The 17,297-nt window shown below is 37.0% G+C and overlaps 1 protein-coding gene across 1 annotated transcript in view; it reads right to left on the bottom strand.

The window, feature by feature from the left end:
- The window catches only part of ABCB1 (ATP binding cassette subfamily B member 1), an 85,468-nt gene extending 75,194 nt beyond the window's left edge, over positions 1-10,274 (bottom strand). Inside the window, 3 exon segments of the mRNA XM_090287272.1 lie at positions 3,717-3,768; positions 9,478-9,548; positions 10,113-10,274. Coding sequence (XP_090143398.1) covers positions 3,717-3,768; positions 9,478-9,542 — 117 coding nt within the window. The 5' untranslated portion in view covers positions 9,543-9,548; positions 10,113-10,274.
- Positions 10,275-17,297: the final 7,023 nt, after the last annotated feature.

The following is a 17,297-nucleotide window of genomic DNA, read 5'->3' as shown; positions in this document are numbered from 1 at the left end:
AGCAAGCTTGAGAGGATTATGATTGAAATCCACTAAGAAAGACATTAATAAAATTAAAGACACCTGATGTGTAAATGCCAATGGAAAGACCCAGTTTAGAGGGAGAGATTGAAAGATACAGAAAAAAAAAATGATAATAAATAACAAGGTTCTTGAGAAGGCAGAGTACATGGGAGCCAAAGCACAAGTGAGTAGTGAATTTTAGGGATCAGATGCTTCCTCTGCTGTAATAAAGGGGAAGGAAGAGGGGACTGACCCAGATACAGGTAGGACTGTCTGTAGATTGGAAGAGAAGAACTGAAAAACTTCTGTCGGGTGGCTTCCATTCTGTTTGGGAAACAAAAGAGGAGGTGATGTACCAAGAATGAGAGGCGTTGAGGGTGAGGGAGGAAGACATGGGCAATCTGAAGAGCAGAGGTTTGACGTAGTGAAAAGAAGAGAAGAATAGTACCCAGCCTGCACTGGGTGCATCCTGCTGTGAGATTTTCTCCAGCACCAATCAGATGTAGGGTTCAGGCACCAAGAAGAGAGATGGCTGATTCTGCCAGGGTTCTATATGACAAGTGACAGGTAAAAGGACGTTTCTAGTTTGGGTAAGTGAATAACTAAAGAGATAGTCATTACTTTAAGCTGGACAAGAAAGAGAGAGCAGACAGGAAGGGGCTGCAGGAAGCTGATGGGTTAGTGGGCTAAAGATCCAAAGAGAACAGTGAGCAGACTGAGAAGAAAGGAGTTGGCTGCTTTATTCAACCTGGCTGCTTCAATTGGTCTCTTTGCAGATAGAACAGTTTCAGATGACAAAATCCAGGATGTGAATATATGAATGGATGGCTGGGATGAAGGGGAGGAAAAGATTATTGCAGCTGTGAAGGCCAAGGAGTGACTATCCATAACACCATAAGGGTCACCTAAGAAAGTAGGGGCACCAGGGGTGAAAAGGGAGGCAGGTGGTCTTCAATGACTGAGAAATGACCAGGTGGTCAGAACATGACTATCAACAAAGGACTCTTCAATTCCAGGCAGATAAAAGCTTACCCAGTCATAAACTATCATACATAATTAAAGTTGTTAAAAGCTCTGGCTTTAGACTAGGCAGATCGGGGCAAAATTCTGGGCTTGACCCCTTACTAGTTTTGTGACTTCGTGACTTTGAACACTTTGCTTACCTTTTCAGAGTCTTTTTCATCATCTGGATCATAAGGATAACAAAAGTGCCTACATCACTGAGGTATTGTGAGTAATAATAACAAATGCCTTGCAAAGAAGCACGTAACACTGCTGCGTATTAGCTATTTAGAAAAAAATTAATGTTTCAATGAGATACCTAAAATAGAAAGCTTAGAATTGAATCCACAGCATAATTCTGGCAAGTGTATACAATCTTTAATGAGTACTTTGTATAGGAACTGCAGCCTAATTTGTATTTTTCCTGCCCTTATTTCCATTTGTCCTCATTTCCTCACAGCTTTCAATTTATTCTGCTTGTATATTTCTGTAAATGTTGAAACAAGTCCTGATATAAATAAAATAAAGGCTAGCAGAAAAAAATTGGATCTATTCCTTATCTTTTTATCACTTTCTCAAGGTTGCTGAAGTCTCATAATAGAAATAAGGGAACAGGGATGGTATGCAGAAAACAGTTAACTCTACAAGCCTCAGAATGTGACATTTAGAAAGGCCTACATACAAGGTTGGCCCTTAGTTAGCCTGTAGAACTTGGTTGGATTTGAGGAGGTTTATGACCACCTTAACTGATAAAGCAGCCAGAACTATTTGCACAATGTGGTTTATCCTGAAAACTTGCCCTCCTCCTGAGGGTCTGGAATTTTGGTAATGTGCTGGGCCTACAGAATCAGCCCCCAGTCAAAGCCTTGCATGTGGAGTCGCTGAGTTTCTCTGATAAGATAGCCTTTCATGTGTTGTTGCCACAACTCATCGCTTGGGGAATGAAACGTGACCCCTCTGGGAGAGGACTCCAGGACCTTGTGCCTGGTTTCTCCTGAGTGTCTCTGTCTCTCTCTCTCTCTCTCTCTCTCTCTCTCTCTCTCTCTCTCTCTCTCTCTCTGCCTTTTCCCTTGGGATTCTGCTTTGTACCCTTCTGCTATAGTACACATTAACCATGCTGAGTCCTGGGAGTTCCTCTAGTGAATCATCAAACCTGGGGTCCTGGGAAACCACAGACACATATGAGTTTGTGTCTTAGCTGCATACTGTTATTATTTAAGCAATCTAGTAATACTGACATTTTGTTAAACTTCCTTAATATATTCTGTGTTTATAGGTTTTATATACAAATTAAGTTCACAGTCTTCTATGTCAACTCTTCAGGAAAAAGACACAGTAGTAGTACAGCACTCTGTCAAAGGGCTTAGAATATATTCTTTCTATGCCATCCTGAGCACTGTGATTTAGAACATGAACTTCCCAGGCCTGAAACCTGGCCCCACTGTATTTCCTTGGGCAAGTTAACATATCTGGTCTCAGTTTCTTCATCTGCAAAATTAGGATAATAATAGTATTTATCTCAGAGGAATATTGAGTTGGTCAAAAAGTTCTTTTGTTTTTTTCTGGAAGATGGCTCTTCTAGTGGTTAGTTGTCTTCAACTTCATTAGAAACAATTTTGCTAGACTGTACTTTGACAGCTGTTATATCAGTGTGCATTGAAAAAATTATGAAAAATTATTACCTCACATTAAAATTCCAGATTTTTATTCTTTTGTGTCTTGAATTGTAATGCTAGCGTTACCTCAGTGTATTAGATCTGTTAAATTTTCTAAAATATAAGATTTGCTTTAAAATTTAAGCTACAAAGCCCTGACTGGTATAGCTCAGTGGCTTGGGTGTTGTCCCACAGACCTAAAGGTTGCTGGTTCAATTCCTGGTCAGGGCACATGCCTGGGTTGTAGGCCAGGTCCCTGGTTGGGAGCATGTGAGAGGTAACCAATCGATGTTTCTCTCACACATCGATGTTTCTCTCCCCTCCTTCTCCCTCCCTTCCCCTGTCTCTAAAAATAAAATATTTAAAAGTAAATAAATAAAATTTAAGCTACAAATAATAAAAACGAAACTACAAAAGACAAGTGTTTTGGTCTCAAAATGAATTTAATTTCAACTCAGGAAGAGAGAGAGACCATCAGCCAGCCACATCTATAAAACCCCTGTCTTATTTCCAATTGATTAAAGAGAACCGCTGTGCCAACAGAAAATGAGATAAAGACTTACATTAAGGTTTTCAAATTCTAGATTATCAGTTACTCAGCACAGAGGAATTATTACAGGTACTAAATCACCATAATAAAATGATTCATTGTTAACTATTATATAAGCACTTGGTACTTTGACCTCAAACTTGCTGTTTCAGAGCCACTGAAGACAGAGAACCTTGTGCCCTATTTGAACCACACCCCATGTGGCTGGTCTCATCCAAGTGGCTGAGAGATAGCTTATTATGGGAGAGGTGCTTGCCATAGATCACTATGACATAACTAATAAGGAGGCTACTGAAATCTAATACAGGAAGGTTAGCTACTGAGGCTCAATTCACATGGCAAGTCACAATCAGATTTCCCTGGAAATAAGGTACATTAAACCAATACATTTTACCTCTCCATTAACATACTCTCCAAGAAATAATTATACGAGGCGAAATATCTCTTCTCCAGGTAAGAAGTCAATTTCCTAAGTATTCTGAATAGTGAATAAATTCAAAACTCACCATTGTAAATGTACTGACAGTTGGTTTCTTTTCTTCCTTCTCATTTTTTTTACTGAAAAACATAGCAAGAGAATTAAAAAATTTTTAAATTACATAAATTTTTTAATTAGCATATTAACACAGAACTTCTAAAATGCCTATATTATTCACTAAAAAATGGGTTACTAGTACAATCCCCTTTATGAAGTTTAAACATGTTTACGTGTATCTTAGAAATCTATATGAATGGTTATCACTGGGGGTTGAGATTTTTATCAAAATATTTTCTTCTTGTGCCTTGGTATTTCCTAGTTTTTTATGATAAATACACACACACAGAGACACTACTTTTGCAATTAGACAAAAAATATAAAAGAGAGAACTTCCTGTTTTTACTCTAATTAGAAAATAATTCATCCCCTCCCAAGCTAATCTCTTTATCATCTAAGTAATTCTAGAAGTAGATATTCTGTCTACTACCCAGATTAACCTTAATCATTCCCTCTACCAGTGGAGGGTAGTGATGATCAGATGCTGGGCATAACCCAACCTAAGAAGAAAAGTAATGAAATCACAATGAATAAATCCAATTCTGAAAAGATGTTTAGAGCCCTAAATGGAAACTTATGGCAATAAATGCAATCCAGAAAAGCTACAGTCAAGGTCAAGGAAGATGGTCCATAAACTGCAAAAAAAGCTGCCCTCCGACATAATAAGAAAGCCAATTATTATCTTCAGACTAGATGCAAATGAATCTAACTGTAACCCATTTTCCACTCTATGTAGCTGTCACCTAGGACACGAAGAAAAACCAAACTTTACTCTCCTCCATATCTATATTTTCGAATGTACGAAAGAAAGACTATTTCAGAGAAGAGCCACATCATTTTTACACAGGTTTTCAACTTCAAAAAGTAAATTCATCTTTGTCTTTGTTCTTTACACTAAGCAAGGTCAAAGAGTTGAAGAAACTTCTAAAGAAAGAAATCCAGAGTTTACCCCATATTTGGCTTCGGAATGATGTTAGACGGACATAAACACACAAAATACACAAACATAACCCTTTAAACATGGTCCCACCCTATTCTGTATAAAGCCATGGTTTCAGTAACCCTGGAATCAGAATGAGAGAAGAAAAATAGTCATAATTGAATTTTAGCTCTAAGCTTTTCATTTATATTTTCCTTCTCTAAAACTGCTGCTACTTTTGGAAGTTATAATGCTCCTGAGGCACTTCCCATGCATGATGTTATTTAATATTTTTTAATTGTATTAAATCTCTTGGAGTGACATTGGTCAATAAAATTATTTAGGTTTCAAGCATACATTTTCATAACACATCATCTGTATTGCCTTGTGCATTCACCACCCAAAGTCATTTAACTTAAAACTCTGTGAAGCAGGCACATTTTTGTCCTTTTAGAGATAAGAAAACTGCAGGTAAAAGAAGCTAACTAGTTTGTTCAAGGTCACACAGCTAGAACACAGTCAAGATTTAAGCTGAAAAGTCTTTCCCCTCACCACCAGATATTCAGTGCGAGCTCAGCCCTCTAAGTTATTGCATTGCAAGGATATGCACTTCCACAATGAGTCTCACCCCTACTAGATTACTCACTTTCCCCATCAGCTTGAAACACAGGGCTGACCCCAGGGAAGTCACTCATCAAACCTCATCTTAATTAAGAATCTTTATAAATATAGATATTCCAAGTGGTACAATCATCCAGCCATTATACCTATAAACAAAGCCACATGCTTCTTTATTATTACAAATTAGAATAGTTTAAAAAATTAAAAAACAGCCCTGACTGGTGTGGCTCTGTTGGTTGGGCATCATCCTACAAAGTGAAAAGTTGCCAGTTCAGAGCACATGCCTAGAATGCCGATCCGGCCTGGTTGGGGCATGTGCAAGATGCAATCAGTTGATGTTCTCCCTCCCATCGTTGTTTCCCTCCCTCTCTTTCTCCCTCCCTCTTCTCTCTAAAAACAAATTAAAATCTTTAAAATAAAAAAATAAATGAGAAAGAGAACCCAAACTCATAGAAAAAGAGATCAGATTTGTGGTTATTTGGAGTGGGGTGGGGTTAAGGAAGGTGGTCCAAAGATACACAACTCCAGTTATAACAACAGATACAGGGATTTCATAATGTACAACATGATGACTACAGTTAACAATGCTCTATAATAAATAGAAAAGTTGTTTTGAAAGTGGATCCTAAGAGCTCTTGTCAAAACGAAAAAAATATGTTTTGCTTTTTCTTTTTATTGTATCTGTATGAGATGATGGATGTTAACTTACTGTGATAATCATTTCATAATATATGTAGTCAAACCATTAAGCTGTACACCTTCTACAGGGCTATGTGTCAATTATATCTCAACCAAACTGGGGGGAAAAGAATGTATATGTTTATTAAGAACAGATTACTATCAATGATGAGCACAATTTAATAAGAAATACTTAACTAAAATAAATTTCTAGTTTGAAACAAGTCTGTAGGCCATAATGAGAACGAATAATAAAATGAAGTTATGTGCAGGCTTAAACCAATTTCCCTACTACTTCCCTCCACAAACTCTCAATATTTCTTACCCCAATATCCCTGTTTGCATTCTAAGTTCTTTAAAGTACCAAGTTTTTGTGTTTTTAAAGTTGAAAACAAAAGGATATTATCTACTTCCTACTTTATGAAGTCTTTTTGTTTACATGAAAAATTTTTATTATAAAAATTTTTAGAAAAATTGAAATGGTAATAATGACTACCCTTATAACAGTCACCTAAATTCGACAATTGTTAACATTTTTACTGCATTTTCTTCAGCTTTTAATTGAAGTATATATTATCATTGTTAATATTTTGCTGAACTATTTTAAAGTTGCAAATAATCATAGCACTTCACATACTTTCCTACAATTATCACATTTTAAAAAATAATATCAAGTTTTCTATAGGCTTTTCCTTTTTTGAACTCTGATGTAATCAAGGTCCACACATTACATTTGGTGTTTTTGTCTCTTTAGTCTCTTTTTTAAGCCTGGAAGTCCTTCTGCTCCTCATCCTTACTCCTCTGACTCTTTGTAGGAATAAGAATAGATGTCTTATAGAATGTCCTACATCTTGGATATGTGTGTTTCAAACTGAATTCAAACTGAGATGTGCAATAGGTATAAAAATACACAGCAGATTTCAAGACTTAGTAGTCCCCTCATATCTGTAGTTTCATTTTCCATGGTTTCAGTAACCTGTGGTCCACTGTGGTCCAAAAATATTAAATGGAAAATTCCAAAAATAAACAATTTATAAATTTTAAGTTGTGCATCACTTTGAGTGGAGTGGTGAAATTTAGCACCTACCCATTGGAGACACAAATTATCCCTTTGTCCAGAGTCCCTATGCCTGACTGTTAGTTACTTAGCAGCTATCTATCAGATGTACTGTCATGGCAGTGCAGTAGATGGTTCCAAAGCCATTCATATAGCTCTTATTACAGAATATTATTATAATTGTTCTGTTTTATTATTGTTGTTGTTAATCTCTTACTGTGTGTAATTTATAAATTAAACTTTATCACGGGTATGTATGTATAGGAAAAAATATAGTACAGTTGACCCTTAAATAACTCATGAGGGTTAAGGAAGCTGACTGCCTGTGTATAACTTTAGTTAGCCCTCTGCATTCTTGGACTCCCAATTGTCAGTTGACCCTTGAACAACACAGGTTTGAACTACAGGTCAACGGAAATAATAGAGAGTATAAGTAGATCTGTGTAGTTCAAATCTGCACTGTTCAAGGGTTAACTGTATATATAGGGTTAGGTACTATCCTTGGTTTCAGGCATTCACCAGTTGTCTTAGAACATACCCCTGCAGTTAACAGGGCACTAGTGTATGAAAAAGAGAATGTAAACTATCTGATTAATAATTCTTATTACAGGTAGAAATGATAATATTTTGGATATACTGGGTTCCTTAAACTATATTTTCAAAATTAATTTCACCTGTTATCTTTTACTTCTGTTAATGTTGCTACTAGAAATTAATAGTCACAAATGTGATTCACATTATATTTCTATGGGACAACATCAGTCTAGAAGCTTGACTGGATTCAGACTAAACGTTTTTGCTAACATACTTCCTAGGTGGTGTCTTGTCACTAACACAGTGTATTCCACCATGAGTGATGCCAGGTCTGATAACTTGGTTCAAGTACCAACTGCAAAATCTCCTTACTGGAAAAGCACAATTTTCTGTTTCCAATTAGTAAGAAGTTTGGGTAATTCTTAGATATAACTTTTCCATTAAAAATCATTGCCTGAATCAATTGTAACAATGCAGGTTCAAAAATTATAGTTGGCATTTTTCTATAAAGAATATTCCTTTATTCTTTCTCCCTCTCTCACCCTTTTAGATTTCCTCCTCCTCTCAGAAATTGATTAAGGACTCATGGATTGTATCCAGTATTTTACAATAACGTTATTATTCTTTTTGTTTCTCATACTGTCCTATATTTGGTCAGTGAAGCCCCTTTAATCCAATTCCTGTGTCCTTTGACAACTTAAACTCTACCTCCTTGTTTTGGCATAGCACAGGATACTCCAGGCACCCTTTCCCCCTGCCCAGACCTGGTTGGAATTAGCCATTTCTCTATATGGTTCACATGAGTGAGGAATGGTGTTTAGAAACCAAGAATCTGGTACTCAGTGTGCTCATTGATATTGTCCCTTACCCTGGACAGAAATTGAACTATTATAAAACCATGAGTTCATACTGAAATTTCCAATTCAAATTTAACATTCTTTTATGCATATATAAATATTAATCCTCACTCATGTACATTTTTCATTGCTTTTAGAGAGAAACATTGATGCCAGAGAGAAGCTTGACTGGTTGTATAGGAGCTGGGACCAGTATCAATACACACCCAGACTGGGGGTCAGCTGAAACCTAGGAATGTGCTCTGACCAGAAATCCAATGCACAGCCCTCGGGCTATGGGAGGAGGCTCCAACTGAGTCACACTGGCCAGGGCTAACATTCTTTTTTAAAACTTATTTGATGTTCACATTTGTATTTCTTTTCACTTACACTAAAAAACTCAGTTTCTAATAATAATATATTTACTAATTTGTTTTATCTTACAATTTACTACTAACAATAAACCTATTGTGTGAAGTTTAAAATTTCCTGCGTAGACACTGCACTGCGACCAAAATTTACTTAAATTATTTTCCCTGAATGGTTACATGACCAATTCTATAGATACTGGGATAATTTCACATCATGCCAGTAGCTTCTTTGGAACTAGTCTTCTCTTTTCACAATTTCTTCTACAAAGGTCAGATATTCATTGCCTTTTAAAAACATTAACACGTAAATGTAGTTTTCACCATGGCTCCCACCTGCCGTGCCACCAATAATGCAAAGTTTGTGGCTATTTTACCAGAAGCAAGAGACTGGACCACGGAGCAGTGCACAAGCAGCAAGCGGGAGGACGATCAACAGGACTGATCAACACTGCTTGTAAAGCAGGTTAAAAAACACAGAAAAGGATGTGAGCATGTCCTAACATCCAAACGGTGAGGAAGAAGCGCACCAAGGCCTAGGGAAAACGCAAATGCAGTGCTTAACTCTACCAGGGAACTTCTGCAGAGTAATCGCTAGTCTTTAAGATTAAAATCACCATCTCCTTTACTTCTTCATTTATTTCAGTGGTGGAGGCTTGAAACAAGTCACCCAAATCTCTCAGGCCATGTAAACTATGAAAGTGAAACAAACTGGCTACCTTTTTTTGTCCATTTTCAAGAATTTTTTCCCTGTTCCTTCACCGCCGCCTTCTTCAAGATCCATCACGACCTGAGGAGGAACCACAGCCGATGAGCCAAGGTGTCATCGCAGGAGGCCAGGGTGAGGCTGAGCCACAGGCGCTGAGCCCGGTGCGCTCACCCTGACACTCCCCAGCTACTCTCGCTGTGATGGTGGCCTCAGGGGCTCACAGCCCGTGAGGCCAGACTCAGCACCCGAGCAGAGCTGGAGGACCGCAGCGCGTCCCGGACTTTGCCCTCTACCAAGGAAGATCTCCCTCCCGGTTCCCCTTTCCGCACACAGAGCTTCCTCTGTCGACTCACCTCAGGTTCAGGGACCCACGTTTCCTACCGCGCTGGTTCTGTGCGCTCAGGACAACACAATCCAGTACGCGTAGCCAGCGCCGGAAACTTTGGGCTGGGGATGCTCTGAAGGCTCCCTGAGAGACTGGGTCTCACCTCGACTTGATCCCTACGGGCTTCCCTGTTGGAATCTCCCCCTCCCACAGCGGGAGATTCGGAAGCTATCTTCCCACACGGACCAAACTCAAGAAACCGTACAGCCCTACCCTCCTGCAAACTGTCCCCAACCAATAACAACTTCGCATGCCCCTACCTCGAGCTTTCCTCCGACGTCCACCAAAGGCGAATTTTGTTAGAAAAGAGGCAGATCTTAGGGGAAAGCTTCGGCGGATGCTCGCAGAAGCCCCGGCTTCCGCAAGCTAGGCGGAGCCAAAGCTCGAATGCGCCCGGCTTCTAGCAGCGAAGGGAGTGAGCCGGCCGTGCGCAGCCCGTATCCCGGGGCTCTTATGCCCAGCCAATCAGCCGGATCATTTAGGATTGCTCCCCGCCCTGCTTGATTGAACGCTGATTGCACAACACATTACGAAACAGGTTGGATTTCCAGGAGGGGTGTCCTTGCTACAGTAGTTGCCCATCAGCGAAAGGGCAAGTAGAGAACCGCTTGCCAGCTGAATCATCAGGGGTGCTTACATTTATAGTTACGTCTCTACATGTCCAGAAAAGCCACCATTTTCATAGAAATATATATATAATATAATATACATAATGGATATACACTTGGCTCCCTGGGTCTCGAATACATAAGGGAGACTTTCTTTGGCATCGCGTGTAATACAGATAATATAAACAATATCTGATCTCGCCCATTTTGTAAACTTTTCTTACTAGCAGCACCTTTAAAAAGGCCATGTGAATTTTTTCTGCAAGTCTTTCTTCAGTATGTTTGACAGTTTCTGAGGTTATCTGTTCTGTTTACTTGAAGATAAAGGGAAGAAAATAAATAGGAAAAATATTTAAATATTGAAACTGATGTTTCAGGGTACTTAAAAGTATGTAATGTTTTTAAATTTAGCCATCAAATCAATGCCCCTGTTTTTCCCAAGGCATTTCAAAACTCTTACATTTTAGTTTGGATTTTTAAAGTATTGTGCATTTTAGCATATTACTTTAGGTATAATCTAATTTTATATTCACTGCTACCATTTTACTATGTTTTCTTATCCACAATCTTCCTCAAGTTGATGAAAAGTAAATGTAATCGTCACAATTCAAATTCATAAAGCAATATTAACTAACACCAGACTTTTTCATATTTATAAATGTAGAGGAAACATGTTTTAGTGACCTTTAGTCTGCATTCTCTGCCTTACACCTGTTGCCTCTCAGCTCACTGCAAAAGTTTAAAAGAAAACACTTATTTTTTTACTGCATAATGTGAATATTTTTCCTGCTGTCTTTAAGTCATACTTCAAAGCCATGCTTTCCTTTCCACCCTTTACTCCAAATTTTCCTTGCCTTAATTTTTTTCCTTTTCTTTCTTTCTTTCTTTCTTTCTTTCTTTCTTTTCTTTTCTTTTCTTTTTTTAGCCATACAATCAGGTTTCTTTTCTTTATGAACTGTTCATTAGCCTTCCCAACAGGCCACTGATTTTCTTTATGTTCTAATTGGATATGCAGGTGTGCAGCACTGGCTCACTGCTTGAAGTCTTAATACCAATCCAGTGGTGCATCTGGGGCAAGTGTGTAAAGGTTTCCTCTTCATTACATGCATCTTTAACTTGATTTATGCCTCTACTCTGTTTCCACTGTTGTTTTACTTTGTCTCACCTTTAGTTTGTGATCTTGTTATATTTTATGTACATTTGTAAACTGCCTTAACTCCTCCCTAAAACAATACAGGATATTTTAAAAAGTGTAATATTATGATGATTGTACTATGTTCTAGAGCCTTGAGCTTCAAGTGAAAATTTCTGTCAAGGATGTACATAGTTTAAGGATCACAGACCAGCTCATAGTTTTTAATAAAGCTGTGTTTTTCTATTATATATTTTGTAGTTTCTTTGCTGCACTACCATGAAAATATGGATATAAAATATGATGGACCTAAAATAATGAACAGTTATAGCTGTTTCCAAGTCACAGTCCTTGACCTTTAAGGAGTGTCTCAGTAACATGTTAACAGCTGCATTTGGCACTCCTCAGGGAAATCCAATCAGCCCCTTTCCAAGCCTTCACTTACACACTTTCATTCAGTCAGCTATTGGGGTGGCCAAAAAGTCTGTTACAGTGTTTCTGTAAAATAAGACACATTTTTTATTTTCACCAATAACTTTATTGATTTGGATATTTTGAGTATGTCAGCTATCTCCTGCTATTTGGTGGAGGCCAGGGGTGCTGCTAAACATCTTCCAACGCATGAGACAGCCCCAAAGCAAAGAATTATTTGGCCAAAATGTCAATAGTACCAAGTAACTTCGTAAACCACTTTTGACATGTTCTATCAGTCACAGCACCTTCTCCATACTCTGCACAAATGTTTTTTTGCTTGTGTTTCAGTTGCGTTTTTACCTTTCTTGAAATAATAAAGCATCATACACCAAAAAATGTTGCATATTTTCTTCCATTTTCAATATTAAAATGGCTTCACAAGAATTCACCAATTTTGATAATGTTTTTAATGCACACTAATATGACAGCTGTCACAATACAATCTAAGAAAATTGTTTCAAATGAAGTTAAAGACAACTAAGCACCACCAGAGCCATCACACAGGAAAAAACATAATGGACTTTTTGGTCAATCTGGTATTTTTTTCCTTTTTGTAGTGTGCTTCCCTATAATTCTGCATCTTCCCATCCTCCATCAGCATGTAGTCCTTTCACAAACTTTTATGTACACTCCCAATATTCAAGACTTGCATCCCTGCTACAGCCTATCCTATACATATCTGTGGGAATAACAATAATAATGAACATTTACTAAGCACTGGCCATGTACCAGACACTGTCCCAAGCACCTGAAAGAGGTTAATTTATTTAATCCTCACAAGAACCCCATGAAGGAGATACTATTATTCTTACACACATTTTACAGTGGGAGAAACTGAGGTTATTTGCCCAAAGTCACATGGTGTGTAAACAGCTGACCTAGAACTTGAAAGCAGTCTGGCTCTCATAAGTACACTCTTAACTATTAGTCTACACTATAGCCTATGTTATGGTACACTCTAATACACTGCTTTTTCAAGCCCCATGAAATGTTTTCATCGTACAAAACTGTCTTTAAAAACCTGCAATGCTCCCTACCACCAACTATATCAGATCTAAGAGTGTCCACTTAGCTTTTAAGGAATATAACACATTACTTCTCTCTGACCATCTTCATCCACCTACCTTCTTTATACTCTCACCCTTGCACCAAAACATACACACATGTTCATTACATTTCAGCCAGATTCACCTCTCGGATGATTTGCTCTTTATTTTTTTCACTCAGTGCATTTCTACACGTAAATCTTTAAATTAATTTACAACTGTCTTCTTCAGTACCTGATTTGACTACTACCCAATTTGGATTTCTGAGTCAGAAAAACTTAGATTCAAGTACCATTGCTGTTGTTTTGTTGTGTAAGGTTGAAGAAGTTACTTAACTTTTCTGTCCCTCAGTTATCTCATCAGTAAGGTGGTAGTAGTGGTATAGCAGGTTCTTGGATAACATCATTTTGTTCAATGTCATTTAGTTATAATGTCGATGAGATCCCCTAGAAACTTAACTCTTATTTATATCAGTTAGCCCAGGCTAAAATTGGTTTCATTATATGTCATTTTGCATAAAGTCACAGAACTTATCAACAATATTAAGTGAGGACTTACTGTACCTTACAGTGTTAATGCAAGATTAAGTGATTTGTGTATTTAAAAGACTTGTACAGTGCCTGAAACACTAAACAATCAACAAATTCTGACATGATCTAGCCCCCTATTAACTCTGACCTCATCTCCTATTACTCTCTTCTCCTTAATTCTATCCAGTCTCATCAGCCTTCTGTTCCTTGAACAAACATGCATGCCCCCAGCTTATAACATTTGAACTTAACATTTCTTCTGCCTGAAATTCTCTCCCCTTAAGTTAGCTGTACAGTATAGCTCATTTGCTCCTTTTTTCAGGTCAGTACTCAGAAGTCATGCTATTTTGCTCAAACCACCTAGAAACAGTGTCTGGCACATAGTAAATACTCAAATAAGTGTGACGTGAATGAATAGAAAAAAATGAATGAACAGGTTGACTCAGGAAAGTGTGGTCTGTGTATAAAATTATATAAAGGTTTTTGATTCTAAGATATAACATTGTTCTTATTTTGTTTGCTGCTTAACACATTTTAAATTATTTGAACTTATTGGGATATTTCTCCATAACTCTGAGCTTTGGTTCAGTCGATATCTATTCCACAAACATTTAGTAAGTGCTTGCCATATACTAAATATTGTGCTAAATTTTAGATAGATAACTTAAACATTAATATGTCTTTAGGGAGATTGTAGATTGTTTTATTGTCCCAGATAGACTGAAATTATGTTTTGTTTATTTGTTTGTATAACAGTTAGTACAGTGCTTTTCCAGTAGTAGAAATTCTGTAAATGCTATTGTCAGGCTAGTTGCCTTATTTTCTTTGAACCTGTTTGTCACCCAAATAACCTTTTCTGAAACATACCTTTCTACCCTACCTCAAGCAAATCTAGTATGCAAAGATCTATCAAACTACCCAATCTTAAATGTAAAAAGTATTTGCCGTATAAGTTCCGTAAACAGTGAGTTTCTTCCAGTGCACTGAAATATTAAATATTAGATGTGGAAGGTCTGCCAGTGTTTTAGCTATACTCTTTAGTTCTCTTTATCTTTTAGCCTATTAAACAATGCACAAATGAATCTTAATCACAATGTCTTCCTTTTTTAATCTCTGTAAGTATGTTGTTAATCAATGTCTATATATCTTTAATGTGGAATTTTCAGATTTTAAATCCTGCCATCAGTAGAAAATCCATTCTATGTGTTTCTAACAATAAGCATTGACTAAAGATGTGTCATATCCAAAGAATAAACTGATGGTTTCCAGAGGGGAGGGGGGGTTTGGGAGACCAGGTGAAAAAGATGAAGAGATTAAGAAGTACAAATTGATAGTTACAAAACAGTTATGGAGATCTAAAGTAGAGCATAGGGAATATAGTCAATAATATTATAAGAACTATGGGTGTCAGGTATGTACTGAAAATATCTAGGGGAACACTTTGTAAAGTATATCATTGTCTAACCCTATTATGTACACCTGGAACTAATACAAAATAATATTGAAGGTCAACTGTAATTGAAAAAAACACAGTTTAAAATACAGTTCAAAAAATACATATTGTAAAAAATGTTCAGGCTCTCTTGTTCTATATTCAAATAAATATTTACATCCTGACTCCCTCAACCCTTTATTATTTTCTCAAGCCCCTCTTACAACTTGTCTATTATGTTTTCACCTACTTTACCCTCTTCTCCTAAAAGGGGTTTTTTAATTCTTTAGGAGAGTCTTCCCATGCCTCTTTTGTTAGGAGTCCTGTGTGTTTCTCTCCCTGATTACTCCAATAATTCATTTCCCCTGTTTCTCCTAGCTCCTCTATTCAGCCAATATGAGTCTTAGTAAAAGGTTCAATACTCTGAGAGAAGGAATGTGAGTTTACTCAATGAACTTAACTGACCTGAGTCAGAGGAAGAAGTCCAAAGAGCAAAACAAATGACTCACTTGTGGTAACAATGATAAAGGATCTACACACTCTCCACCTATTTAGATATAATTGGTTTTTGTGTATAAAGCATGTGTGACTGTCTTGATGATAAGGCACATTGAATGGCTGTACCTTAACTCACCTTGAATTACATCAGATTTATTCTATGCCCACGTGGACTTAAAAAAAACATCTGACTCTCAATGTAACTCCAATACTATAATCATTTTCAAATAGATTATTTCTCTTAACACCATTTAGCCTGAACACTACAACATTGAAATGGTAATCAGATGATAATAATTGACTTAATTTAAAATTAAGCAATTTAGCCATATGTAAGTCAATGGCATATAAAAATTTTACCCCTCTGTGAATCCATCTGTCTACACTAGTCAGAATTGATGTCTAACCCTTCCCAGGCCTACTGCTCATTATCTGTACTTCTCATTTGGTATTTGTCATGAATATTTTTATGATTAGAAATTTCTTTTTATATTTTAACAGTACAGTAACTTATAGAAACAAAGATTTAATAAATGCTTGTCGAAAATATTGTGTCAGGAGCCTGATATGAGACAACTTTATAAAAGTCAGACTAGTAGGGTCACTGCCTAAGTTACCATTAGGGTGCTTTGAATATTGTATAACCTGTATCAGCCTTAAAACTTCACTACAGAATCATCCTTCTGAATAGGTCACTGTCCTCTATTAAAATAAATCAAGAAAGATTTTTAAAATGAATTATGAAATTAATGGGAAGAGGACAAAGGAGTAAGATCAAGAAAAAGAGAATAAAATAGGGCTCAGGAGGGTTTGAATTCTAATTTTGTCCCTCAGCTGAGTGGCTTTGAACAGGTTACTGAACCTTTCAAAATTTCATTTCTGCTTTGTTAAAATAGACACAATAATAGAATCCATCTAGGTTTTTCATGAGAAGTAAATCAGGTAGGAATTGAAAAGTATTTGGTGTTGAGTAAATAGTATTTTTACCCAGAAATGCTAATAAATATGATCAATGAAATATCACAGCAGGAACAAAAATTAAGAATTTAACAAAAGCGTAATGACTAGAGTAAAACAAAACAAAACAAAACAAAACAAAAAAACCCAAAACCCCCACAGGCTCAAAATGGCATCATTTATGCTAAAAGTTCATTATTCCAAACATAGACTCAATACCTGATCTGACTGCAATCTCAACCTCTCCCAGAAACATAAACTTAATCAACCATAACCTTAATCTGGTCAAGCACCAGTAATATGTCACATAGTCCCTTTCCATCCTCCATAGAAAGGAGAGGGATTCTACAAGAGGGAACCCAAAAGACCTTGGAATTTATTTATTAAAAAACTGTGTATTTGTTCTTATATGTTTAAACTTCAGTCACCTTCAAAGTGACCTCCATTTAATACAATACACCTATTGGAATGTTTTTTCAATTGCTCAAAACAATTACTGGGTTCATCAGGTTTGATGCTTTTTAGTGCTTCTGCCATTTTTTTTTTTTTTTTTTTTTTACCTCTCCCACACGGGAAAAAAGTTTGCCTTTGAAGACTTTTTTCATTCAGGGAAACAAAAAAGTCACTGAGGGCAAAATCAGGTGAATGGGGAGGGTGGGTGTTTGGGAGGGTCGTGCTGTTTTGTTCAAAAACTGCTGAACACCAGTCCAGTGTGCGCAGGTGTGCTCGTAAATCACCCATCATGAAATGGACAAATGCATTGAAAGA

Source organism: Furipterus horrens, unplaced genomic scaffold (genome assembly GCF_987537825.1).
Source record: "Furipterus horrens unplaced genomic scaffold, mFurHor1.1.pri manual_scaffold_9, whole genome shotgun sequence".
NCBI classification, from domain to species: domain Eukaryota; kingdom Metazoa; phylum Chordata; class Mammalia; order Chiroptera; family Furipteridae; genus Furipterus; species Furipterus horrens.
The sequence above is the reverse complement of the archived record's forward strand: the minus strand, read 5'-3'. Positions and strand labels throughout refer to the sequence as shown.